The sequence below is a fragment of the Protopterus annectens genome, chromosome 7.part0 (genome assembly GCF_019279795.1).
Source record: "Protopterus annectens isolate FY-2018-M chromosome 7.part0, PAN1.0, whole genome shotgun sequence".
NCBI lineage: Eukaryota > Metazoa > Chordata > Ceratodontiformes > Protopteridae > Protopterus > Protopterus annectens.
In genome coordinates, this window is record NC_056739.1 from 814,512,355 (window position 1) to 814,539,370 (window position 27,016).

The 27,016-nt window shown below is 41.4% G+C and overlaps 1 protein-coding gene across 1 annotated transcript in view; it reads left to right on the plus strand.

The window, feature by feature from the left end:
- Nucleotides 1–27,016, plus strand: part of LOC122806106 (phosphatidylinositol 4,5-bisphosphate 3-kinase catalytic subunit alpha isoform-like) — a 943,896-nt gene that overhangs the window by 240,399 nt on the left and 676,481 nt on the right. The window contains exon 6 of the mRNA XM_044076344.1: nt 7,869–8,033. Coding sequence (XP_043932279.1) covers nt 7,869–8,033 — 165 coding nt within the window. The remainder of the gene's footprint in view (nt 1–7,868; nt 8,034–27,016) is intronic.

Below are 27,016 nucleotides of genomic sequence, written 5' to 3' on the forward strand. Positions count from 1 at the left end.
CTAATTAGTTCCTCTCATGGAATTTTTTCATGGCTGGGAACTCTGCCCCACAAGTTGAAGCCAGGCAGAGCAGACAACACCAGAAACAAAAATGATGTACTCACCATAATGATAGATCTGTGTTGTCTGTATTTGTCTAGTTCAACCTTCCCACCCTTCTGCCCCATGTCTTATTGCTGACGTGGCGAGTCTTTCCTCCTGTGATGACCAGACATAAGAGGTCATTTATTTCACCTTTAGGAGTCTTGCATTCCCCTTGGTTGTCATATTCCAAAGTTGTGGGAGATGTATTTCCAGTTGTATATCTTTTATCATTATGGTTTCTGTCATGGGACAAACTTGATCTGGAGAGTTGATGGAGGAGCAGGGGAGGTATGGGTAAAGGAAGCAGAGCCAAACAGGCTAAAGGCTTTCAAATTGGCAGGTGTTAGATCTGAAGTCCTGCAGGTTAAACCAGATGGACACAGACAACATAGATCTGTTGTCATGGTGAGTACATAACTTAAGTTTTTTTTCACCCTCTTTGTGTCCTTAGGACTGCGACTGTCATCTTTTGTGCATCAGCCTCAGTCTCTTTCTGTGAGACAAGAAAACTCTTGAGGATTTTTGCTGTCATACATTCCTAAAGTACTAGCCGTAGTCTCATGCATAGGTCAGACATATAGACATGAGGAAGGTGCCAAAGCTTTTGTAGACTGGCCAAGACGTATGGTATCCTTGGAAGTGATGAAGTAGTAGGTCTAGTGCCTCTGTTAGCAACAGATCCATGGATCACAGCATTTGGTAAATGTTTTTGTCCTAATATGCAGCCTTACAAAATTTATTTATGTTACAGTCTTGAAATAGGTGCTGCCTTTTATGCAGTGCATGTATTGGTCTCTGCTTATATGCTGAGTATGTGGCAGTCAATCTTGTACATCTAGAAATAAATTTAGCAAATGTCTATTCAGTTCTTACAAGGTGTTCTTTTGCAACTTTTGACAATCCCTGTCATCATTTGTCTATTGTAAGCTTTAAGGAAGTTTAGTTCTCAGGTGTCTGGACTTTGTAGAGAGTATTTTATCATCACAATATGCTTTACTTTACAAGCAAGCTGTCCCTTTGGTATGTTTCAGATATCATGAGTACCTCTCAGCTATTCCTAAGTTTGCAGAACATGCATGATTTTGCTTCATTTTTTACCCTGTCCATCATAAAATTCTTGATTTTCTGTTAAATCACTGAAGGTTATAGGCAGTAATATCAGACGGAGTTTTTTACTTATTGTTTGGGAAATGCATTTTGATGCAAAACCTGTTGCCGTTAACATTTTAAGTGAATTAAAGTAATATTTAGAAACTATTTCTGATTTTATGCCTTTGAACTCCACCCCCCCCCACACACACACACATTATTTTTGTCTTTGTCCCTGATTTTTTAGCAAGGATGTTTAGAGCTATATAGGTGGATAACAGCTGATTTCACATAAGAAAAAACTGTATTAAAAGTCTATGCATTTCCTAAAAAAATAATGTGAGTACAGCATATACTTGTCAACTCTATCAGGAAAGAAAATTTCCTGTTTGTGTACTTTGTTTTAAAACCTGGTATCCGTGTACATACTGTTCATATAATCCATAAAACTTTCATCTAGTTGCTCAAAACTTCCTGTCACAACATGAAGTCATCCGTAAACCATTTCTAAATTCCCAAATGTTCAAAAAACTGGGATACATTCGTTAAAAATAAACATGCACAAATCAAGATAAAAATAGGCAAGTGTAACTACATGTGCCATTCAGACACATTGCTGTTCATTTCACCTGATGAAATATATGTTACAATCATATGGAAAACCAACCTATCCAGTTAATTTCATCAGAACTTCCATAAAACAGCTTTTTTCACAAAGCACGTTGTGGATAATCAAGCCCTACGTGAGATATAGAAATAACAGTAATAGTCATTAGATTAAGTGATGCATTTAGTATAGGACTGCAAAAAGTTTCCAGTTTAAGGATGTATAGGAAGGTCATTGTGATAATTGTGTATATAGATGCCTGTACTAAAAACTTGATAAAAGCTCTTTAACTACACCATGCAGTTAATAGTTGGATGCATTAATAAATGAAAAATGTTTTTGGAAAACCATGTAGAACTATGTGTAGCAAGGTGGTCTGCTGTTAAGTACGTTCATACTGGCTTATGGTATTAACTGTAAACAGCTTTCCAGTTTTTCACATTTTGAAATGCATTTGTATTAAGAGTAGAAAACAGTGTTAATTTAATTACTTCCACTAAAAGTTGTATATTTAAGTGGGGGGTGTGTGGGGGCACAGCCCCCCACTTTATGTAATGGTTTACATTTTGGAACAGCGATTTTTTTTTCCCCCTGGAAACCACAGCAACCCCCCACCTCGTGTCCTTAATAATATTGCAAGGATAATGAGCTTGAATATAACCTTTCTTGAAGTGAGACATGGCGTGCTGTCCACTCATGTCTGTGTGAATAAAATTCATAAGTTATCTTTTCTTCACACTGTTCAAATGCTGTAACTTTGGGATTGTTGGGAGAACTATAAACAGAAGGTAGTGTTAATATGTTTTGGTCTTTGGCTAAGAAAGGTAATTAGCTGAAACTTTGCGTATATTATTCAGCTTTGGAGGTTCACTCTGTTGGGGTATTTCTCCTTACTTTAAATGCATTGTGACACTATATTTAGAGTGGGGATGCACTGAACATAGCACATGCATTTGAGAGTGTAGGAGGTTTTAATCTCTATGTAAAAATTGTGATGCTAGGCTTCTTTTAATCAAATGTACTTTTAATCCAGCAGCTTTTAGTTGGCCACACCAGATTTGGTGCAATTTGCTTAACATGTCACACTGAGGTATGTTTGAAGTAGAAAGGGCTAATGGGGTGCTTTAAAAACAGGTTCCCTATTATATGATCGAAGACGCGGTCTTTTGAATGCGTCTTGATCTAACTTGAAAGCACGAAGTGGCAAAATACCGAAACGGCATATAAGTGAATTCTTTCCCTGGGAAATAAATCTCTTGGTCGCCTTCGTTGATTTGCTGTTTTCGTCACTGTATTGCGATCACGGCGTTGGTATAGTTAAGTAGGGGAGGTGGGGGCACAGCCCCCCCACTTTATGTAATGTTTTAAAAAGTTTTTTTTTTTTTTTTTTTTTTTGGAACAGCGATTTTTTTCCCCCTGGGGAAAAAAAAAAATCGCTGTTTTAAGTGTTCGGGATTGTAAGCTTTCGCTTACTTGGGGTCGATAAATCAGCGTTCGCTTTTTTAAATGTTTGCTGATTTAATGTAGACCCTAAAAACATATAGATATACAAATAAGATATTTAAGGGGCAAAAATAAGGAATGTAAGAATGGGAGAGCATGAATGGAACATAATAGATAGGGCATGAAGAATGAGTGATAGATAAGTGATGTGCTCAGTATGTAGGCAGCAATTTGGCCCAGGGGGTGTTGGGGTGGCACAAGGATGTAGGTTCTGTATGAATATGGGGGAACTTAAAGGGAATCCCTAAGAAGACTCAGATGTATAAAGTAGATGTAAAAAAAGTGTCTAATAAAAGCAAAACAACTACACAGTTCACCTGGGAAATGTTATCTTAATCTATTAAGTGTTTTCAGTTTCAGTGTGAAAGACTTATTCAGAATTGAGCCATTTTTAAAATTAATTATCATGTAGCTTTAAAACAGTCCCATGTCATTCGGTCACCATTGAAAAAGTTAAATAGCAAGCTTTGTTTATGTTTTAATTTCCTTTTCGGTTTCAGTAAACGTGTAATACTGATGATTTCATTTAAACCAAGTAGCTAGCTAGCATACTGTCTGGCCTGGCACTCCTTTTTTCTCAAGTACACTGTTTTTATTTTTTATTTATTTATTGCATTTGTTTACCGGGAATGTCCACTGGGCCGAGAATGAGCCCATTTTCAGTGGAGGCCCGGGGAGAAAAGCTCCACATTAATTACATATACACAGCAATGTTACACACAATAAAGGGAGAAAAGCTCCCATAATTACATACACAGAAATGTTATGCACAATACAGGGGAGAAAAGCTCCAGATTAATTACATACACTGAAGTGTTGCACACAATACAAAGTATATTGAGCAGTAGAAGTACTTTGTAGTAAAAGTAATAACAATGAAGAATAGTTTGGAAACATGGTATAAAAATAGACTACATTTAATTAACATGCAAGTGGAAATATATAGGTAGAGCTTTTAGCAGTGAGAAGAGATGGCTTCAGAGTAAGAATATGAGGAGACTGATGGACAAAAGTAGGGAAAGATCAAGCTAAAAGTGACAGCAGAGGGAGTTAGTATGGTAGAGAGAAGGAGAGGAAATACCAGTAATTAAAGTTAGATATCTACTGTTTTTTTCCAAGTACTCCTCAAATCCTACCTCAAAAATCCACTAACCATTTCAATAATAAAGAATAAAAAAATATTGAAATTCCTACTTACTGCTGTTACACATTTTAACATTTCTAGAATATCTGTGATAGCTTGTGGATTTTTTATTGTCCCAATTGTTAAATATTATCTCTGTTGATTGCATTATTGTGCTGGCAGTGCAATGTTTGATCCATTTTTGCATTTATTTTCTTTTCCTTCCTTGGATGTTTTGTATTTGTTTGAGCGTTTTTATCCTTCACCATGTCTTATTGTGTGTATTTTTCTTGTGTTGTAGTTCGGATACATTATTTATTAACATGCTTTATTATTTTGCATTCAGCATATATGGTATTCGGGTTATTTCACTAACATGTTTAGCAAATGTGAGTTATTCCTTGCCTTGTCCGTTTCTTAACTGTATTTATTTTCTGGGTCATTACAGTCTTCCTTCTACTTATATGTAGTCATCCGTTTTTTCTAGAAGAATATTTTTATCTGGTCTGCTATGCGTTTGGTCTGTGATGTTTCATCTGCTGGGGTGTATGCCTTATTTTGTAATAATCTTTCAATTGTTTCTTTGTAATATTTCTTGATTTAAGATTTATTTCTGCTGTCTAGTGGTCTTATCACCTCAGTGCCCCTAAAGACTTAAGCTGCTTTCAGTAATATTGTCCTTGCTCTGCGTCTTATGTCTGGTCCACCTCCAGCTATCGCACACAAAACCAAGTCCAAAAAATGCTATCAAAAGCTAAAAATACTACATCAGTGGGTCCTGACAATATCCCTGGATGCATCTTAAATAATAACATAGCACAGTTTAGCCACATTCCTAACAACACTGTTCAATCTCAGCCTCCATATAGGGTTTGTATCAAGGGAATGGTGAACAGCTTACAGTCATTCCCCCTGCATAAGGGATGACCTTTCACAGACCCAGGCAATTACAGACCCATAAGTTTGACCAGCCTCATATGCAAAGCTATGGAAAGATTTGTCATGGAATTAATCAGTCAGTCAGGACATAGGGAGCCTGCAAGCACTAAACCTGTCTCAGTTTGGATTCTTCAAGGGCAAGTAATGCTTGCTGAACCTGGTGGATTTTTATTTTGAAAAGGTCACTAAAGCAATGGATGAAGGCAAAAGCAGTACAAATTGCATACCATGACCTGGCAAAAGCTTTTGATGCAATTTCCCATTTGGGCATAGTAGAAAAGCTAAATAAACTGGGGATAAACCCTTTTCTCACCCACTGGATTGGCAACTGGATTGCAGATAGGGTGCAGATAATCAAAACAGGGGAAGTTACCTCCACAAAGAGTCCAGTCCGCACTAGAGTCCCTCAGGGTTCTGTGCTTGAACCTCTCCTGTTTGGCATCTACTTTTCTAAAGTAAAAAAACAATACCAAAGGGCTCTGGCTAACCAAGGTTGCAGTTGACTGCAAGCTCTGTGCAGTCATTGAATCCCAGTGACTTCACTGTCGTGCAGGAAGGGTTGTATCTAATACATAACTGGTTTCCAAGCCATGGTCTGAAACTAAATGCCAAAAAATGCATTATTGTATCCTTTGGGAAGTGCCCTGAGCAGTCATCGAATCTCAGTGACTTAGCTATCCTGCAGGAAAGTTTATATCTAATAAATAACTGGTTTCAAAGTCAGTGTCTGAAACTAAATGCCAAAGTGACTTAGCTATCCTGCAGGAAAGTTTATATCTAATAAATAACTGGTTTCAAAGTCAGCGTCTGAAACTAAATGCCAAAAAATGCATTACTGTATCCTTTGGGAAGTGCTCTGTCCCAGGGAATTAAAATATTGACAATGCGCTTCTAAGAGTTGACCCAGTTATTCAGGATTTGGTAACTTCTATGGTCAGTGAACTTAACTTTTGACCAAATGAAAATTGTTGCAAGAAAGTCCTTCTATATTGCACAGTTTACAAACAAAGGGATTGTATCTAGCTCAACGGATATCATTGCCCCCTTTACTCAGCCCTCATTAGCCAGTCATTAAGTGTAATGCCCCCTTTGGCATGTATCTGTCCTGACACATGCAACAACTGGAATGCCTACAGAGGTACAAAAAGGATACAAGGTCTAAACAACATGTCCTACATGGACCAACTCAAAGCCCTGTCACTATACTCTGTATCCTACAGACTGCTAGGAGATGATCTGTGTCTGGCATACAGAACATCCTCCGACCCATTACTGATGGATTTACTGCACATCAGCAAGTCAAATGGCATCAGAAATACTTGGTCCAGGGATCTAAACCTCTTTTGCAATATCAACAAATCCGTTTGGAGTGGCAGGTATATTTCACAGAGGATACCAGTGCTGTAGTCCACATAAAACAGAGTTCATAAAGCATTTAGGAGCTGCATCTGTTCATTACTAGTACAGCAGGCAGTCATGGGGTGCATTTTCTGTTTCTCATCTACAGTTGTACATTTTCAAGCACAACTGTAGATGAGAAACAGAAAATGCACCCCAGGACTGCCTGCTATACTAGTAATGGACAAATACAGCTCCTAAATGCTTTATCCCATACATGGATCCTCTCAAATTATCTGTGGTACGATCCCAGTTATTCCCATTAGGGGTAATATATAATTATCAACCATGGGATGGGTAAGGCCAATCTATAAACAAATGGGATAGGTTAGTTTGAGCAAAAAAGGGAAATTGGCTAGGCATAAAATAAACCCACAAGAGCAGCTAACCTAGTACTTATTTATGAACCTATGAATGTTTCTTCATTTTTTTATTAGTGTTCATAATCCCCCCTACTTTTTTGTTTAATTATGTTATCCGTTGTCTTTAGCTTAAATAATTTAAAACAGATGGTAATGTTTCTAATGTGATTTTTTTTTGTTCGTATTTATTATTTAGCAGATTTTTGGATACACCACCTTCATCTGTTTTGTTACTTAAAAAGCTGTACTATTATTTCTGTGTGTGGTCTGAAGGGGCATAGACTTCCCTCAAAATCATTAGAAAAGGTCATAGAACTATTCCAGATAACCATTCAACCCCCTTTTGGTCATGGAAGGCTAATCCTCTAAACTTTAATTTTTGTACATCAAATTCAGTGGACTCGTGTGTCTTGCAGTACCAGTTGCATGTTATGGATAACAATAGAACATTGCTCTTAAGAGTACAAAGACAGGGCTGTTTGAAAAGTTGTTGATGACACACAGGAGTGCAGCACCCTCGTTATGCTGCACTGCAGTGTCAGCTATTGACCTACCTGGTGTGGGTATAGAACCCACAGCCTTCTGCACCAAAGGCGAGTGTGCTTCCTGATGCCCCCCTGACAACACTAAAGGAATAGTGTACTGATCTGGAATAATAATAATAATAATTTACATAGTGGTTTATTTTATTTGAATTGGTATTCAGTGGTGGAATCTTTATAATTCAAAACTTTTTTCTTTCTTTTAACTGTTTACATCATAGATGTACTGCTTGCTGAAAGACTGGCCCCTGATTAAACCTGAGCTAGCACTGGAATTACTGGACTGTAACTTCCCAGATCCAGTTATCCGGGAATTTGCCCTGAAGTGCTTGGTCAAGGGCCTGACTGATGATCGCCTGTCTCAGTACCTCATACAACTTGTCCAGGTGTGTTATTTTTATTGTTTTAATATATTGGTATGTTTGCTGATGTGCTAGTCTTTTGGTAGAGGTTGGGTAGAGTTGCAAAAGGTAGCAGGACAACAACATTTATTTATTTATTTATATATGTATATATTTGGTTACCGGGGTAGTGCAGTGATCTCAGTGGACCTTTTGCAAGCACAACCTGGGTGAGTAAGGTCACAGAAGAAATGAACATAACATAGTTACAGATACAAGGATATGCTACAACGTTTAGTTCAAGAAGCAGTTAATGTCATAACATAGATGGAAAGATGGACTTATGCTTAAAGATTTATGGATAAGGGGTAGCCTAAAGAATGAGTTGGCTTTGTGCTACAGGGATAGCAGCATATCATTATGTACAGAGGTATAAAAACATTAGAAAAAAAGATAAACAAAAACAAATATACAGTCAGATGCATTTTACAGATACAGAATTTTCTTCACATGATTCATGACTGAGACAGCTGCAAGTTAAATTGGAGAATATAGCACCGGAGATAAAATTCTGATAGTGCTGCTTAAAACAACAACATAAGTTCATTTGGGAGGATGTCTTGTGATGTTTCAACATGCTGTCACTCCCTTCTGCCCTTCTGTTAATCAGTTGAAAAATGTGTATCCTTTGTGTTTCAGTTTTTATTTATTTTTTTTTTTTTGTGTTGTAGTAACTGTTTATCTGTGAAATGGTGGCTTCAGGTATGGGGAAATGAAGATAAGTTGTTTTTTTTTCAGGTGTAGATAGAGTTTAGGGGTCGGATTATCAATGCTGAGCTTTAACCCAATGAAAACAGCAGCTGAACTGTTATGAAGCTGTAGAATGCAAATAGGAAAGGTGTCTTTTTCAGGTAGCAGATAACCTTGAGTTTGAAATTTTAAATCATTATTCAAACAACTCGTGTTGGAATTTTAAGTCATTGTGCAAACAACTCTCATTGCCTGGGGATAGTTTTAGTGAATTTCTAAAGGAGGTGTATAACATCTTGTATCATTACAGCAAAGAATGGTTGTGTAAAATAAATTCGTAGAATGGAGTAGCCAAATTTATGTAGAACAAAAGCCCGTTGCGCTGAAAGATAAAGCAAAGTGGAGAAATTTGCTCTAGAGTGGAATTTTAAAGAGGGAAGAAGGATTTGACTGTTTGCTGTGTGTGTGTGTGTCTGTATATAGAGAGAGAAAGAGAGAGAGACACACATATATGTAATACATATATGCATCTGCTGTCATCTGGTGAACCTCATAAATGTTGATATGTGTAACAACACTCTATTGCACATGCTTCCTACTAATTAAATATACTCATTATGAGGTCATACAGTTCCCCTTTATAGGTCATATTTCCTTGCCCTGGGAACTGTCAGTCTGCCATATCTGTTGAGCGTATGTATTGTTGACCAAACTGTATTCAGAGTACAGAGGTTGATTAAACTTCAAACCGACCACTGCCAAGGAACCCATTTTCATTGTCTCTCTCTCTCTCTATATATATATATATATATATATATATATATATATATATATATATATATTTGTGTGTGTGCACGCATGTCTATATATATATATATATATATATATATATATATATATATATATATATATATATATATATATCTGTGTGTGTGCGTGCGCACACATGTCTATATATACATATATAGATATATATATACATATATGGGTCTACTTCACTTCACTAAAAGCTCATTTGACTGAAACCCATTTTGTTGAAAGGTATATGCCCTTTTCCCCATTGTATTGCGATCCTGTAGTTAGTATGTATAGTTAGGGGGGTGTGGGAGGCACAGACACCCAAATTGGGGGTGTGGGGTGCGTAGCCCCCACATAGTTTGGGTATATATTTTCTTCTATAAACAGTTATTCATAGGAGTTGTAAGTATCCATGTATATGGTTTAAAATGTATAAAATAGGTGGAGGCTACACCCCCCCCCCACACACACCCTTTACCATATATACTAACTCCAGGATCGCACTACAATGGGGAAAAAGGCATATACTGTTCAACGAAATGAGTTTGTGAAGTGAGCTTTCACTGAAGTGCAGTAGACCCATTTTATATATATATATATATATATATATATATATATATATATATACACACACACACACACACATATATACATACACACACACACACTATATATATATATATATATATATATATATATATATATATATATATATATAAAATGTGTGTTTATATATGTTATATATATATAAATTATATATATATATATATATATATATATATATATATATAAAATGTGTGCGTGTGTATAGATATAGACAGAGATATGACTAGAGATATATATAGATGGATATGTATATGTGCATGTAATATGATTAATCATTGTGCGTGTCTCGTCATGTGCTAAAATGCTGGTGTTTCACATTGGTGGCACATTTGGTGGAATTGTGTATCAGCAGAACTTCATCAGATTAACTGTTACATGATTTAAGAGTTTTTCCCCATTATTTGAAGATGTGTGATTCTGGGCTTAGGTCCAGGGATGTGGAGGTGGAGCCCCCCACATAAAAACTGATGTGATGTTGTCATTCTCATCTTTATTCTCACTGGTTGGTTGGATCTGATCCCTCAGATTCATCTCAGCCATTATATAAGCTCGAGGCCCTCAGCTACGTTCGTGGGCATTTTTCCCTACCCCTAATGCAGCTCCCCTACTACCCCAGATCTCGTTTGCCACGCAGTGAAGAAGTTCCAAAATGCTTGCTCTGGGCTAAGTGTTTTCAAATTTTATTATATTTCTTAACTTTTATTATTAGTTTGCTAGTAGTTCTACTGCCTTTCTCTTATTCGGACTTATAGAGTGAGTGTTCCCTATCCATTATCACCCGCTTATGTTAGAGGGTGCAAGGGTGCATAACTAGAGTCCATTTCAATTAGAGGATGTTATTCCCTTTTCCTTCTTCTCCCCTTTCTTTTATGTCTGTTTAAATTAGAGAACTAAAAAAAAAAATTCTCTCTCTCCCACTCCTGGCATATTTGTATGTAGGAAGGGAAACCGCTTGGATTTAAAAAGTGTGAGAAATGTGGAATGAATATGCCCCTTAGTGATACACACACTTTTTGTGTGTATTGCTTGGGGCCTCTTCACATTCAGGAGTTGTGCTCCATATGTCACCGTTTCAGTCAATGAGCCCTTATGGAGTGCAAGAACAAGCTTATTTTAAAGATCTTACTAAAAAAAACCCTTCTCAGAGGTAATTTCTCCAGAGTCTGCCTAAAAAGTTTTGAGAAATCCTTAAAACTGTCATCTTCGGCTCCAAAATCTACCTTGAAGCCTAGTCAAAAAACTCCTCAGCTGGTCTGCTCCAGCAAAACCTTTGGAGCAGACAGCTGTTACTGGCTCCATGACTGTCACAGAGCCATGTGACCCCTCTGCTCCGACATATTCGGCACCTACGGAACTTTGACATCTTAGGCATTCACCTTCCCTGGAACCAGTAACATCATGGCTCCCTTCTCCTCTATTAACTAAGTCCAGATCTCCCACACTGTCTACTTGGTCTCCCAGGAACTTGTCTGATGAAGATGTGGATAGGGTTGTGCAGAGGTTGTTTAAGACTCCAGCCCTGGCTAAACTTTTCCTGGATCTGAGCCCAAAGGAAAGGGACCGGATACAGCCCTTCCCTATGGTACCTGTTCCTCCTCCAATCTGTCCCCTGATTTCAGAGGCAGAAGACTCCGATCTCCAGATTGTTTCAGTATTGGCTCTGGGACCCTCAGTTTCCTCGGAGCCAGTATCTGCCTGGAGTGTTTCCCTCCAGTCGGAGCAGGGGACCTCTAGGAGCCGACACTCCCCGGTTAGGTCCTCTGAGCCAGTTCAGCTCCTACCTCAGCTTCGGAGCTTCTGTCCTCAGCACCACAGATGCCTTTGGCTCCAACAACCTCCTTGTCGGATCCAGGGGAGTACTCAACGAGGGCAATATGCTTTCAAGGAGGGTTTTGACTCTATCTTAGTCAAAGACGCAGCCTTTATCGGAGCTTCCTCCCAGTTCTTGTCAATTGTTTGTCCTTTCCTTCCACAGGATCACAGAAACCCCATGCCTGAGGATGTTCAGTAAGGGATCCCCCCCTCTTCTGAAACCTCCCTAGAGTATCCCACTGAGGAGGTCCCTCAGAAGAAGACCTGCAAGAGGAAACATCTTGACTTCCAGTAGGAGTCTATCACATCAGATACTGACCTCAGTGATGCAGAAGGGTCCCTACGGTCACCTCCTGAATATGCCTCCTTTGAACGCATCCTCAAAATCTTAAAACAGCGTGGTGATTGACAGTCCACACCCCCTTTTGCAGAAGAGTCAGTTTACCTGAAAGCTTTTGTGTCTCACCCTTTTAACTCTTGGGTGACCCCTCTTTCTCACGAGCTTATAGACTAATCTCTCAGAAGGCCTGGGAGACCCCAGATTCCATAAAGCCTACTCCAAGAAGGCCAAACAAATATATTACTGCCCCAAAAAATAAGGCCTTTCTAACTAAGAGTGTTGCAGTTGATGCCATGAGCAGCCACTAAAAAGTAGCTTTCTGAGACCAGTTCCTCTATTCATCCTACTAGTAAGGATTCTAGGACTATGGATAGATATGAGAAGTGTGTGTTTTTGTCAGTGAGATTTGCCTTTCAGTCTCTTAACTACCTTTCCCATTTTGCCAGGCTACAAAGGGACCTGTTAAAGGAACTCAGACTCCCTCCAAAGAGCAGTAACTGATGCAGTAGCAGATAGTTAATGTTCAGCTCTCCACCCTCAGTTTTGTTGTAAACTCTTCCATGATGCTCATATCGTATTCATCAGATGGAACGAGTAGGGCTGCGGGATCTGGCATTGCTCTTAGGAGACAGGCCTGGATGCACCTATGCAACTTCATGCAGCCCTTCAAGTCTACCTTCGTTAATGCCCCTTTTGATGGCTCTTCTCTTTTTGATCCGAAAGTGTAGGAAATGCTAACCAGGTGTGAACAGGAAGGCAAGATCTTGTCTGCCATTGGAGTACGTTTTTCCACAACTACCAGACCTTTTCCTGAGGGTCAGAGAGGTAGTGGGAAGATGTGGTTCAGAAAATCCCAGAGGTCTTTCCATGACACACATGGTGAAAGTTCCCCCAGAGGCAGAGAGGGGAATAATAATGGTAGATGCCAGCCTCATGGCAGAGGAAGCCCCGCATAATCAGTGCTCCAGAGACTCTTTCTTTGGGGGGGGCCTTTCAGCACTCCTGAAGGAGTGCCCGATTGCTCACCTCTGGAGGCAGTCGGGGGATGATTGTCTCTGCACCAAGAAACCTGGCAAAAGATCATAACCAACAGATGGATGCAGAACATAATATCCAGGGGATATGTCATTCCCTTCTGCTGTCCCATTCCTGTAAGTAGATCTGTTCCAGATGTTCCACCCAGTCAAAAGGAAACTGCAACCTTAGAAGTTCAAAAGTTGCTAAAAAAAAAAGTCATCCAAGAAGTACCTGCAGACCAGAGAGGATCCAGAACTCACTCAAGATTCTTTTAGTACCAAAGAAAACAGGGGAATGGAGACCCATTTTTGGATCTCAGCATTTTGAACAAATATGTCCAGAATTCCAAGTTCGAGATGGTAACACTGCAGTTGATAGTTCCACTTCTGGAAAAAGATAATTGGATGTGCTGTATAGACCTTCAGGATGTATGCTACCATATTCTAATGGGTAGGCGATCCAGAAGGTTTTTATGCTTCTGGCTGGGAACCACTCACTTCCAGTTATGAGCTCTGCCTTTTAGTCTCACTACAGCCCCCAGAGTGTTCACCAAGTGCATGACAGTAGTGGCAGCTCACCTGAGATGCAGAAGATTCCGCATGTTTCCATATCTGTATGACTGGCTCATTACCGCCCTGATCAGGTATCTCCTGCAGCAAACCAGGGACTGCACTCTACAACTTTGTTCTTCCCTAGAAATTACTATAAATTACAAAAATTCTGCACTAGAGTCATCTTATCCTTGGTATTCATAGGAGCGCAGATAAACATGACAGTGACATCAGTGAAATTTCCTCAGGACAGGGTACATGACCTTCGACATTATGTAAGGATACTGAAGCAGGAAGAGATGGGCTCCTGCCAATTTAGTTCTACAAGTTCTAGGAAAAATGGCAGCTTCAATTGTTCTAATACTGCTAGCTCGTTCTCATAAGAGAATCCTCCAGTGGTTACTTTTGACACAATGATTATTTCTGGATCTCCCGATGACACACAAGGTTCTAATAAACAACTTATGCAAAAGGGACCTTCAGTGGTGGCTTAGTTCTTCCCTGGTGTCTCACGGCCGCCCCTTTATTCCCCCTCAGCACCAAGCCATGGTGACCACGTATGCTTCCCAGATAGGGTAGGGGGACATTATCTGGGAAAGACAGTCCAAGGCAATTGGCAACAACACAAGGCCCATTTGCACATAAATGTTCTAGAGATGAGGACGGTGCCCTTGGAATTGCAAGCATTAAAGGGCTCCCATCCTCTAGGTACAGTAACAATTCAGTCAGACAATATGTCTGTAGTCTGGTACATAAATACACAAGGGGGAACCAGACCTTACCCCCTATGTCGAGAAGCCCTCAGGATCTGGCAATGGGCAGAGGCCTCCAACCGCCTTCTCATAGTAACACACATCCTGGGGAAATCTAACATGATTGCTGACAAACTAAGCAGAGCCATTCTGTGGCCAAATGAGTTGTCCCTCAGAAAGTTGTGGAAGAGATCTTGTGGAAATGGGGCCAGCCTTGCTGCGATCTCTTTGCATCACCCATCAATGCCAAATGCAGCAACTACTTTGCCCTGATTGCCCTCAATGGGGGAGTCAACAAGGGATGCACTTGTACATGATTGGCCCCTGGGACTTCTTTATGCTTTCCCACCAGTATCCCTAATCCCCAAGGTTCTACAGAAAGCAAATTCACTGGAGACCACAGTAATCCTAATTGCACCCTGCTGGCCTCGACAGATATGGTTCCCCTTTATACAGCCTCATGTATGGGAGGGACCATGGATCCTGGACTCTGCTCTGGATCTACTGACTCATCCATCAGGAATGGTTAATTCCAGTCTAGACAGTCTCAGGCTAACAGCTTGGTTACTCCAGTTCCCATGATAGCCAGCTTTCCTCTTATTTATTCTCCAGTTGAACACAGTTTGCTGTCTTCCAGAAAAAAAAAAAGTCTACTCGAAAATTGTACAAAAGGAAATGGGAAAGATTTGTGGCCTGGTCCAGTCTTAATCAGATAGATCCATTCACAGCTCCGTTACATTCTATCCTAGAGTTCTTAGCCAAGTTATTCAATTAGGGAGCCACTGCAGCTGCTATCAGGTTTCATTTAGCAGCGATCTCGGATTTTCACATAGGAGATAATGGGTCTGCTATAATGTCAAACAGCCTTTGTAAAGCATTCCTCAGGGAATTATCTTAAGTTGACCTCCTTACAGAAATCCTGTTCTGCCTTTTTGTGTTGTCAAAGATTGTCTCCCCTCCATTTGAACCATCTGCTACATGCAAATTTAAATATCTCTCATGGAAAATGGTCCCTTTAGTTGCCATTAATTCAGCAAGGAGAGTTTTGGAGTTACAGGCCTTATCCTCCAAGCCTCTATACATAATTTTTCACAAGGACAGAGTCCCTTTATGCACTAACCCTTCCTTTTTACCTAAAGTAGTTTTGGAGAATTACGTTGCTTGGGACGTGGTCCATCCAGTAAGAATAAAGACAAGAGACATCATCATGTAAAGAAGTTATGTACTCACCATAACATTCCATGTGTGTTGTCCCATCTCGTCCTTTATTCTCACAACCCACCCACCATACCTGCTCCTGGGAGACCAAGTAGCTCTAACTGGATCTTTATTGGACTCTACATCCTCTGAAAGAATATGGTTTCTAGTATGTTTATACAAGATATCTTTATATCATCTTCTCCTGGTCATTGCTTGAGGCCAAACAAGATCTGAGGTAGTAGGGGAGTTGCGTCATGGGTAGGGAAATCTGCCCATGAGCTTAGCTGAGGACCACGAGCTTATGTAATGGCCGAGATGGATCCAATCCCACCAGTGAGAATAAAGAACGAGATGGAAAACACACATGGAACGTTATGGTAAGTACATAACTTCTTTTTTTTTTCTTTTACTTTTGGGAATCGCAATTATAACTTACTGGTTTACATTTGAGTTTTTTTTTCAGGGATTTAGGTGGTGATAATGGTAATTGCTGATGAGATGGTTTGATAAATTCAGTACAACATGATAGAACACTAGACTGGATTTTTGAGGAGACTGATGGATACTTAATAGGTACATTTGGTTGACCAAGAGTGATTTTGGTTGATTTTGGTACAGTTTTTGACTTTTTCTGAGAAGGAGCAATTTTTTTTTTTTTAAGTTTGGCAACATGATACCAGCAATTCTTTGTGTTTCTTTTTACAGCTGGGATTCAATTGTTCACCTCAACATAGTTAATGATAGATGGGCTTTTTTTTTTTGAGACAGGCCTGGCTTGCTAAACATCTTGGGTCACATGGTGTCCTACAAAGCTAAACAACAAGAGGTACATGACTACCTAGATGTTGAATTAGAAGGAAGAGGCAGATGAGAGCCAGAACAATGGGAAGGTGAGGGAAAGTTGAGACTTTTACATGTACACTAGGAAATATGTGATGGGAGGGGATGCCACTTGGCTATTTGAGTTGACTTAGAACTTTCAGGAAATCACATTAATGGTGACCAATTGTACTGTAGTGAAGGGTGGGCTGTATAATGGAGACTGTGTTCTAAGTTTTTTGTTACTCTGCTTATTCAAATGTTGTTACCCAATAATAATACATTTGGATCCATGTAATAGAGTCAATAAACGTGAATGTGGTGGAGCAGTGATGCATGTAAACTTTTCAGTTCTGCTGAGCTGTGCATGTCAGTTGAATTTAAACATCTTGTGAATCAATAAGGGTGTTTGTTGCATGCAAGAGTAACAAAGTGATTTAAAAAAACTTGAATGAGAGTGATGCTCAAGATAGGAATAAAATTGTCACTGTCTGGTAGTATTTCAGGATGTTTTGAACTCATATTGCTTTGTATTACTACTTATTAAGACAGTATTACTATTTTTGAATCTTTTTTTTTGTATGCTCTGTTGCAGAACGTTTTTGTGATTACGTGATTTACAGTGTGTTATGTCACTGTTTACTAATATTCTGTAATGTTTTGAAGTTATTGCATTGTCTGTATAATTGTTTGTTATGACAGTAATACTATTTCTAAGCATATGTTTTGCAGATATCCTATTACAAATGTTTTTGTGATATGTGAGTCACCTATAGTGCTTGATGGCTATTATTAGAGATAAGAATGTACAGTCATTAAATAACTATTCCAAGGACATCTTGGAAAGAACAGTTGATTCATTTGTATTTCATGTGTTGTACTTGCTAGAGTACTTGAAAGGATTGGTTATGAGGACAATACTATCACTATTTGTGAATATTTATTTTCATGGATGCCCTGTTAGCAGCTCTTTTCCAGGAAAGTGATTTAAAATGCATTATTAATGTATAAAAACATTTAAAATGCATAATATGCTTATTAGGTTGCCCTAGACAGTTGCATACCATGACAATATTAGTATATGTTTTAGGAATGTCCTGTTAAATTTGTTTTATAATTGTTCTACAGTAGGCTAATAATGCAGAAGTTATATTTTTCAATACGTTTAGTTTGTACTGTTAGGAGCGTAACTGATGTCCTTCAAGGATGCAGCTGCAGTCCTAACAAATGGGTTGTCCTGGCCTCAGGCAGCCCTTCGGTCGGCCGGATTCCAAAGTCTGGGTCTGGCCTTGGCTGGTGTCGCACTTCACCCGACGTCATAGCTGCAGTTCTTCGGGTATAAAGGCATCAGCCGACGCCATTTTCCTCAGTCTTTCTTGCCGCGTGGCGCCCGAAGCAGAAGCTGTTCGCAAGTGCTGGTCGGTCAGATCCAGAGATTACTACTACCGAAGACTTCTAAAAAGCTAAGTATCCCGTTGGGGACTCTTTCTTGCCTCAGCCGATGTCAGAAAAAGTGAATAACTGTTTAACTTGTGGGAAACAAATACCTCATAAAGACTTCCACTCTTACTGCCTACCTTGTTTAGGCCCAGACCACGACGTAGCAGCTTGTTTAGCCTGTGCTTCCTTCAACCGACGGACGCTTAGACGTCGGTCGGAGTTTGAGGAGTTTTCGGCTCGCTTTTGCTTATATCATGCCGTCGGAGACTCCGACCGCATTTAGCTAAAAGCGTAAGGAAAAGGACCGACACTCGTGGTCCGTGGTTTCGCCGAAACGCGGTTAAGCCAACAGCAGTGTCTCGGTTTCGCTGAAACCGAGTCTGCGGTTCTTCCTTCGGCCGAAAGCATGCCTCCTACTACCGAGGCCTCTTCCAGCATGGCTGAATCTGCTACTGAAATTCCTCCTGCTCTTACAGTTTTTCAGGATTTATCAGATACTGTTCCCCTAGATGTATCTACTCCTGCACGTGGAGCTGCTAGGCCCCCTGCATCCATGTCAATTAAGGCCTTTGCCAGGGCTAAAGCAGCTAAATCTTCCAAGGCCGTGCCTACTAAAACCCCCTCTCACAGGCCTAGCTCTAGTACTCAAATGCTTAGTCTAGCAGAGGATCTCATTTCTTTGATCAGGGGATCCCAGTCTCACCCTGATAGGGCCTCTCAACCCCCTCCAGAGAAGAGGCCTAGAGCAGAACCCCCTGAGCCAGTTTCCACTGATTACTCCTCAGACGATACAGAAAATACAAACCCTCCTGAGGGCCCTTATTCTCCATATGAGGACTCTGATGCAGAAGACTCCATTCCTTCTGCCTCTCCTCCTGAGGAATTTTCCTTTGGGGAAACCCTGCATGCTATGAGGGAACAGTTTCAATGGCAGGGTCAGGATTTCTCAGACTCTAGGAAAAGGCTTAGAACTTTTTTGCATTTGCCACAGCATAGGCCTTTAGCCATTCCTCCAGTACTTACAGTTGTGGATGATGCATTTAATGATGCTTGTACTGCTCCTGATTCACTCCCTCCGGCCCCTGCTAAGCCCGACAGATACTACAGGGTTCCGGACACACATAATCACTTGTATAAGGCTCCTTTTGCAGATCCTGAAACTGTTTCACAGGGCCCCAAAGCGGTAGCAGCTACCTCTGCCAAAAACCCACTCCCCTCTCAAAGCGAATCTAGCCCCTTCGAGATGGGGTAAAAAAGTTTATACTTCTGCAACTCTTTCGGCTAGGGCCTTAAACTGTCAATTCCACTTGATTCAGTATCAGGAATTTATGTTAGATCAGTTATCTAAAAAACTGTCCTCACCTGAACCTTTAGACCAAAAGTCTCTTCAGGAAATGGTACATAACATACAGCAGGTCAGTAATCATTCCTTAAAATGCGGCTATGATGCACTGGAGGACTCCTTTAGATCAGCTATGACTGGTACAGTGATCAGAAGGCATGCATGGTTAAAAGAGCAGTCCTTACCAGACCATGTAAAATCAAAGCTCCTAGATGCTCCCATGGATAAACACAATTTGTTTGGCTCTCCTGCACAGCAAGTGCTTAAGAAGGTGGAAGAGAAAGCAGAATCTGTCCAGACAGTCAAGGATTTCTTACAGGTCCAGCCTCCAAGGTTTAGTAGGAACTGGCCTTCCAAGAATTGGTCCTTTCCAGACTCCAACAGAGCACAGAGAGGCAGGAATAGGCGCACAAGAGGCAGAGGTCAATCCAGAGGTGCCTACAGAGGATGTCAGTGGCAGCCTAACAACCAGCGAAGTACTGCTGCAGACCCAGCCACTACCACTTCCACAGGACAATCACAGTGACTTGGCTCTGAAGCCGCCTACCAGGGAACAACTAGAAGCACCCTTAGGCGGAAAGGTAGCCTTATTTTCAGTAAACTGGCATTGCATTACAGGAGACAAATGGATTTTACAGACAATAGACAAAGGTTACAGGTTTCACTTCCATACTCTACCAAGGAAGAGAGGAATGCCAAACCTACCTCCAAATCAAATGGCAAACGCTCTAGAACAAATAGACAACTTAAAAAGGATGAGAGCTATAGATAAGGTACCATCTATGGAACAAGGGCAAGGATTTTACTCCAGACTTTTCCTGGTGCCAAGGAAGGAAAATCAATGGAGACCTATTCTAGACCTGTCCGCTGAACACATACCTCATTGTCCCAAAATTCAAAATGCTGACTCTACAGCAGCTTCTTCCCATGCTGGGCAAGGAGTCTTGGCTGGTAGCTCTAGATCTCAAGGAGGCATACCTTCACGTCCCCATACGACCAAATTGCAGAAGATACCTCAGATTTCTTGCAGGATCAGAGCATTATCAATTCTCAGCATTGCCTTTTGGCTTATCTACTGCGCCCAGAGTATTCACGAAATGCCTGGCATCAGTAATTGCTCATTGCAGGCTTCAGGGAATTCAAATTTACCCTTACCTGGACGACTGCCTGCTACAAGCGGACAACAAAAACAAATTAACAAAATACTTGAAAAGGGTCATTCATCTACTGCAAGCCTTGGGATACACAGTCAATATAAAAAAGTCAAGGCTGATGTCCTTCATGGATGCATCTGCAGTCATAACAACTGGGTTGTCCTGTCGTCAGGCAGCCCTTCAGTCGGCCGGATTCCAAAGTCCGGTCTCTGCTGGTGGTATAAAGGCATCATTTTCTTCAGTCTTTCTCTTGTGGCGTACCAAGCAGAAGCTGTTGTGCGGTCGGTTGGATCCAGAGATTACTACTACGGACTCTTTCTTGCCTCAGCCGATGTCAGAAACTTGTGGGAAACAAATACCTCATAAAGATTTCCACTCTTACTGTTTGCCTTGTCTAGGCCCAGACCACGACGTAGCAGCCTGTTCAGCCTGTGCTTCATTGGTTTAACGCTTAGGGCGTCGGTCGGAGTTTGCTGAACAGTTTTTCGGTTCTGATTTTAAACCATGGTTAAGAAAACTGATCAAAGCACAGCTGAATCTATGACTACTTCTGAGATTCCTGCTACATTACTTGAATCGACCTCAGATATTTTACCTACTACAGTGGTTCCTAGTGACTTATCAGACACCATCCCTTTGGATGTCTCTACCCCAGCACGTGGTGCTGCTAGGCCTCCTGCAGCCATGTCAATTAAGGCCTTTGCCAGGGCTAAAGCAGCCAAGTCTACTAAATCAGTGCCTGTTAAGCCCCCCTCAGCCAGGCCCACTTCTAGTGCACAAATGCTTACTCTGGTAGAAGATTTAATAATTAGGGATCTCAATCGACTCAGATGCTGAAGAATCCATCCCAGCTGCTTCCCCACCAGAAGAATTCTCCTTTGGGGAAACCTTGACCTCCAGCCCCTGCCAAACCAGATAGATTTTACAGGGTACCAGACACCCATCATCACCTATACAAGGCCCCACTTGCAGACCCTCCTATTCCTTCTGAAAGGGAAGCCAGGTCTTTAGACAGATGGGGCAAAAAGGTTTACACCTCAGCTACTCTCTCAGCCAGAGCTTTAAACTGTCAGTTTCACATGATACAATATCAAGAGTTTATGCTTGATCAGTTAACTAAAAAGCTATCCTCTGATGACTCTATAGATAAGAAATATGTATTAGAGATGGTAAATAACATACAACAGGTTAGTAACCATTCACAGAAATGTGGCTATGATGCACTGGAGGCTTCATTTAGATCAGCCATGACTGGCACAGTGATAAGAAGACATGCATGGCTGAAGGAACAGGTCTTACCGGATCATGTTAAAGCTAAGTTATTAGATGCTCCTATGGATAAGGCCAGTTTGTTAATGGAAGAAAAGGCAAAATCTGTCCAAACAGTAAAAGATTTCTTGCAGGTTCAGCCCCCAAGGTTTAGCAGGAACTGGCCTGCCAAAAACTGGTCCTTTCCTGACTCCACAAGATCCCAAAGGGGCAGAAATAGATGTTCCAGAGGCAGAAATCAACCCAGAGGGGGTGCCTACAGAGGACGACAGTGGCATGGTAATAACAGAGGCACAGACACAGCCAGTACCACTACAACAGCACAACAACAGTAACTTGATTCTAACTCCGCCTACCAGGGAACAAATAGCAAAATTAACCTTATTTTCAAAGAACTGGCACTATATCACAAAGACAAGTGGATTTTGCAAACCATAGACCAAGGTTACCGGTTCCACTTCCACACTTTACCAGTCAAAAGAGGAATGCCAAACCTGCCTCCAAATCAAAAAACAGAAGCTCTACAACAGATAATGCAATTAACAAAGATGAGAGCTGTGGAAAGAGTTCCAAGAACAGAACAAGGCAAAGGATTTTACTCCAGACTTTTCCTAGTTCCAAGAAAGGAAAAAAGTTGGAGACCTATTCACCTGTCCACCTTAAATACATACATCATTGTCCCAAAATTCAAAATGCTGACTCTACAGCAGCTTCATGCTGGGCAAGGAGTGTTGGCTGGTAACTCTAGATCTCAAGGAGGCATACCTGCACGTCCCCATCCGACCAATTTGCAGAAGATACCTCAGATTTCTTGCAGGATCAGAGCACTATCAATTCTCAGCATTGCCCTTTGGCTTATCTACTAGTATTCACAAAATGCCTGGCATCAGTGATCGCCCACTGCAGACTACAGGAATTCAAATTTATCCATACCTGGACGACTGTCTGCTACAAGGGACAACCCAAGCAAGCTGACAACAGATTTACAAAGGGTCATTTACTTGCTACAAGCTCTGGGATACACAGTCAATTTACAAAAGTCAAGGCTGATACCATCCCAAACAAGGACATTCTTGGGCGGAATTGGACACAGTAAAACAAATGGCATTCCTAACTACAGAAAAACAAAAGAACTCCCTCTTTACTTCTTGGCACTAACAAGACGGAACAAGCTAACAGCAAGAAAAGTTCTGCAGGCCCTGGGCTTCATGGCATCATGCATAATCTTAGTTCCACATGCCAGGCTACATATGAGAAAACTACAGTGGTACCTAAAGAATTTATGGTCCCAACACAGGCACAGCCTAGAAACAGAAATTCCACTAATACCATGCCTAAAACAGGAGTTCCTATGGTGGGCTCAAGCATGCCAGTCAAACCCAGGCCTACCCTTTCACAACTATCAAGCAAGCCAAACCATCACAACAGACGCCTCAGACCTAGGATGGGGCTCACATGGCAAGGATTATGGACAGGACCAGCTTCACCTGCACATCAACCTAAAAGAAATGCTGGCAGTAAAACTGGCAATCCAAAACTTCAGACCATTCCTCAAAGAAGGCCAATTGATGATAAGGACAGACAACACCACTGTCATGTGGTACATCAACAAACAGGGAGGCACTCATTCATACCCCTGTGCAGAATGACCTTGGACCTTTGGAACCTGGCACTCAGCTACAACATCCAGTTACAGGCAATATTAGGAAAGGAGAATACTCTAGCAGACATGTTAAGCAGAACCACCTCGGATGCTCACGAATGGATGCTACACGGACATCTTCAAGACCATCTCAAAGAAATGGGGAATGCCACAGATAGATCTATTCGCCTCTCAATCACCAGCTCAAAAATTCTGCACAAGGACATTCCACCCACTTGCATGGAAAGTGGACTCTCTCCTTCAGCTGGAAAGGTCTGACAGCATATGCATTCCCACCTCTTCCTTTGCTACACAAGGTATTACTAAAAATCAAGGAGGATAATCCTGATAGCTCCAAACTGGCCAAGACAACACTGGTACCCATTGCTAAGAAGCATGTCTCGGGACAAGATGTGGTCAATACCCTGAGGCCTTTGATGTTAACTCAGAACAACTACAACATCATGCATCCAAACCTAAAACGTTGCAACTGACTGCATGGAACATTACATAGCAACAACTAATCCAGAACTTTCCCAAAGGGTGAAAGACATTATCCTTGAAGCCCGCAGACCTTCAACAAGAAGGAACAATGCAGGAAAATGGAAAAGATTTGTCATTTGGAGTGCTGAAAGAGGAAAGGATGTGTCAAATATAGATATGGCTAACATTCTGGAGTATTAGGCAGAACTTCTGCATACAGGCCTGTCCTACTCCTCCATCAAGATACATGCATCAGCTATTTCAGCAGAATACAGCTTTGATCCACCTGTCTTTTCCCATCCTTTACTCAGGCAGTTCCTCAGAGGGATTAAGAATGTAAAACCCCCTAGGAAACCACCATTGCCAGCTTGGGATTTGAACTTTGTACTAGAAAAGCTGACACTCGAGCCAGCAGCAACAGCAAAGCTACAGCATCTATCGTGGAAAACTGCTTTCCTACTGGCAATAACCTCAGCAAGGAGGGTGTCTGAACTTCAGGCCCTAATGGCAGTACAGCCCTTCCTAATCTTCCACCAAGATAGAGTGTCCATGAGGACTAATCCTACATTTATGCCTAAGGTGGTATCCAGAGTGTCTTTAAACCAGGCAATCCACCTACCTACCTTCTTCCCCAACCCTCAAAACAGAGGGGAAAGAATGCTGCATACCTTGGATGTACATAGACAGTTACGCTACTACCTGGACAGAACAAAAGTAACAGAAAACTGACCAGCTTTTTGTAGCCTATGCAACAGGAAGAGAAGGAAAAGCTATTCCCAAACAGACAATCTCCAAATGGATAGGAAATTGCATACGATTCTGTTACTCCTTCCATGGAAAACCAATTCCACAGAACATAAGGCCTCATTCTACAAGGGCAACAGCCACTACCACAGCCTTCTTACGAGGAGTGGCAACCAAGGACATTATTGAGGCGGCTACTTGGACCTCCGTGCATACATTTGCCAAGCATTATAATTTACCTTTACTCCAGATCCCGAGCAGGGTTTGCCACTGCTGTACTGCAAGGGATCCTAACCACACCATAATCTATTTTTCCTCCCCTAGTTGGCTATGGTATTCTACCCAGTTGTTATGACTGCAGATGCATCCGTGAAGGACATAGTACAGTTTTGTACCTACCATAAATGTAGATGTCCGAACTGGATAGCAGCTGCAGTCAGGATTACCTCCTCCTTCCCCTCTGTGGTACTCCTAGGGTATTTACCCTCCTAATAGCTAGCTGGTGGGGGGGGAGTCTCTTATGGTGTATTTGTTTGTATATATGTACATACATGCTTATTTTCTGAGTTTGCCTCTATCCTTTTGCAAACATTGGCATTTATCCAAAATTTAGCCTTCCAGGAGGGCAACTGGCATCTGGGGCAAGAAACACTGAAGAAAATGGCGTGGCTGATGCCTTTATACCCGAAGACCAGCAGAGATGACGTCGGGTGAAGTGCGACATCAGCCGAAGCCGGACCCGGACTTTGGAATCCGGCCGACTGAAGGGCTGCCTGACGACAGGACAACCCAGTTGTTATGACTGCAGATGCTATCCAGTTCGGACATCTACATTTATGGTAGGTACAAAACTGTACTTTGCCATCCCAAAGGATAACTTTCTTGGGTGCAGAACTGGACACATCAAATCAAATGGCATCCCTCACAGCAGAAAAACAAAAGCACCTTCCACTCTACTTCATGGCATTAACAACGCAGAACCAGCTTACAGCAAGGAAAGTCCTGCAAGCCCTGGGTTACATGGCATCCTGCATAATTTTGATCCCACATGCCAGACTGCATATGAAGAAGTTGCAATGGTACCTCAGGAATTTATGGTCTCAGCACAAGCACAGCCTAGAAACCCAAATTCCAATAATTCCATGCCTGAAGCAAGAATTCCAATGGTGGGCTCAGGCCTGTCAATTGAACAAAGGACTGCCCTTCCACAGCCCTCAACCAAGCCAGACTATCACCACAGACGCCTCAGACCTTGGTTGGGGGGCACACATGCTGGACAAGTGCATACAAGGCTTAGGGACTCAAGACCAGCTAAACCTACACATAAACCAAAAAGAGATGCTGGCAGTAAAACTGGCAATTCAGGCATTCAGACCGTTTCTCCAACAGGGACAATTGCTGATAAGGACGGACAACACCACAGTTATGTGGTATATCAACAAACAGGGAGGCACACATTCATATCCTCTATGCCGGATGGCAATGGATCTCTGGAATGTAGCCCTAAGCCTCAACATACAGCTCAAGGCAATATTTGTGCCAGGGAAAGAGAACATACTAGCAGACATCTTAAGCAGGACTACCACGGATGCCCACAAATGGATGCTGCATCCAGACATCTTCAAATCCATCACAAGGAAATGGGGACTACCAGAAATAGACCTATTCGCATCCCCACACAATCACCAATTGAAAAAATTCTGCACAAGGACATACCACCCACTTGCTTGGAAGGTGGACTCCCTATCTTTCAGTTGCGAAAACCTGACAGCATATGCATTCCCACCTCTTCCTTTGATGCACAAGGTGCTATTGAAGATCAAAGAAGACCACCCAAGGATCATCCTGATAGCTCCAGACTGGCCAAGGCAGCACTGGTACCCACTACTGAGGAGTGTGTCTCGGTTACTCGCATGGCCTCTACCCCAGGTTCCTTTACTGCTAACACAGAACAACTTCAAAACCCTGCATCCGAACCTGAAAACACTGCAGCTAGCTGCTTGGAGCATTGCATAAGACAAAATAACCCAGATTTATCTCAAAGGGTTAAAGACATTATCTTGGAAGCTCGCAGACCCTCAACAAGAAAAACTTACTCAGCGAAATGGAAAAGATATCTCTTTTGGAGTGCAGCAAAAGGGCAAAATGTAGCACTGGTAAACATAGCTAACATCCTGGAATACTTAGCAGAGCTTTTCCACAATGGCCTGTCTTACTCTTCCATTAAGATTCATCGTCAGCTATTTCAGCAGAATACAACATGGATCCTCCAGTCTTCTCTCATCCTCTACTCAGGCAGTTTCTGAGAG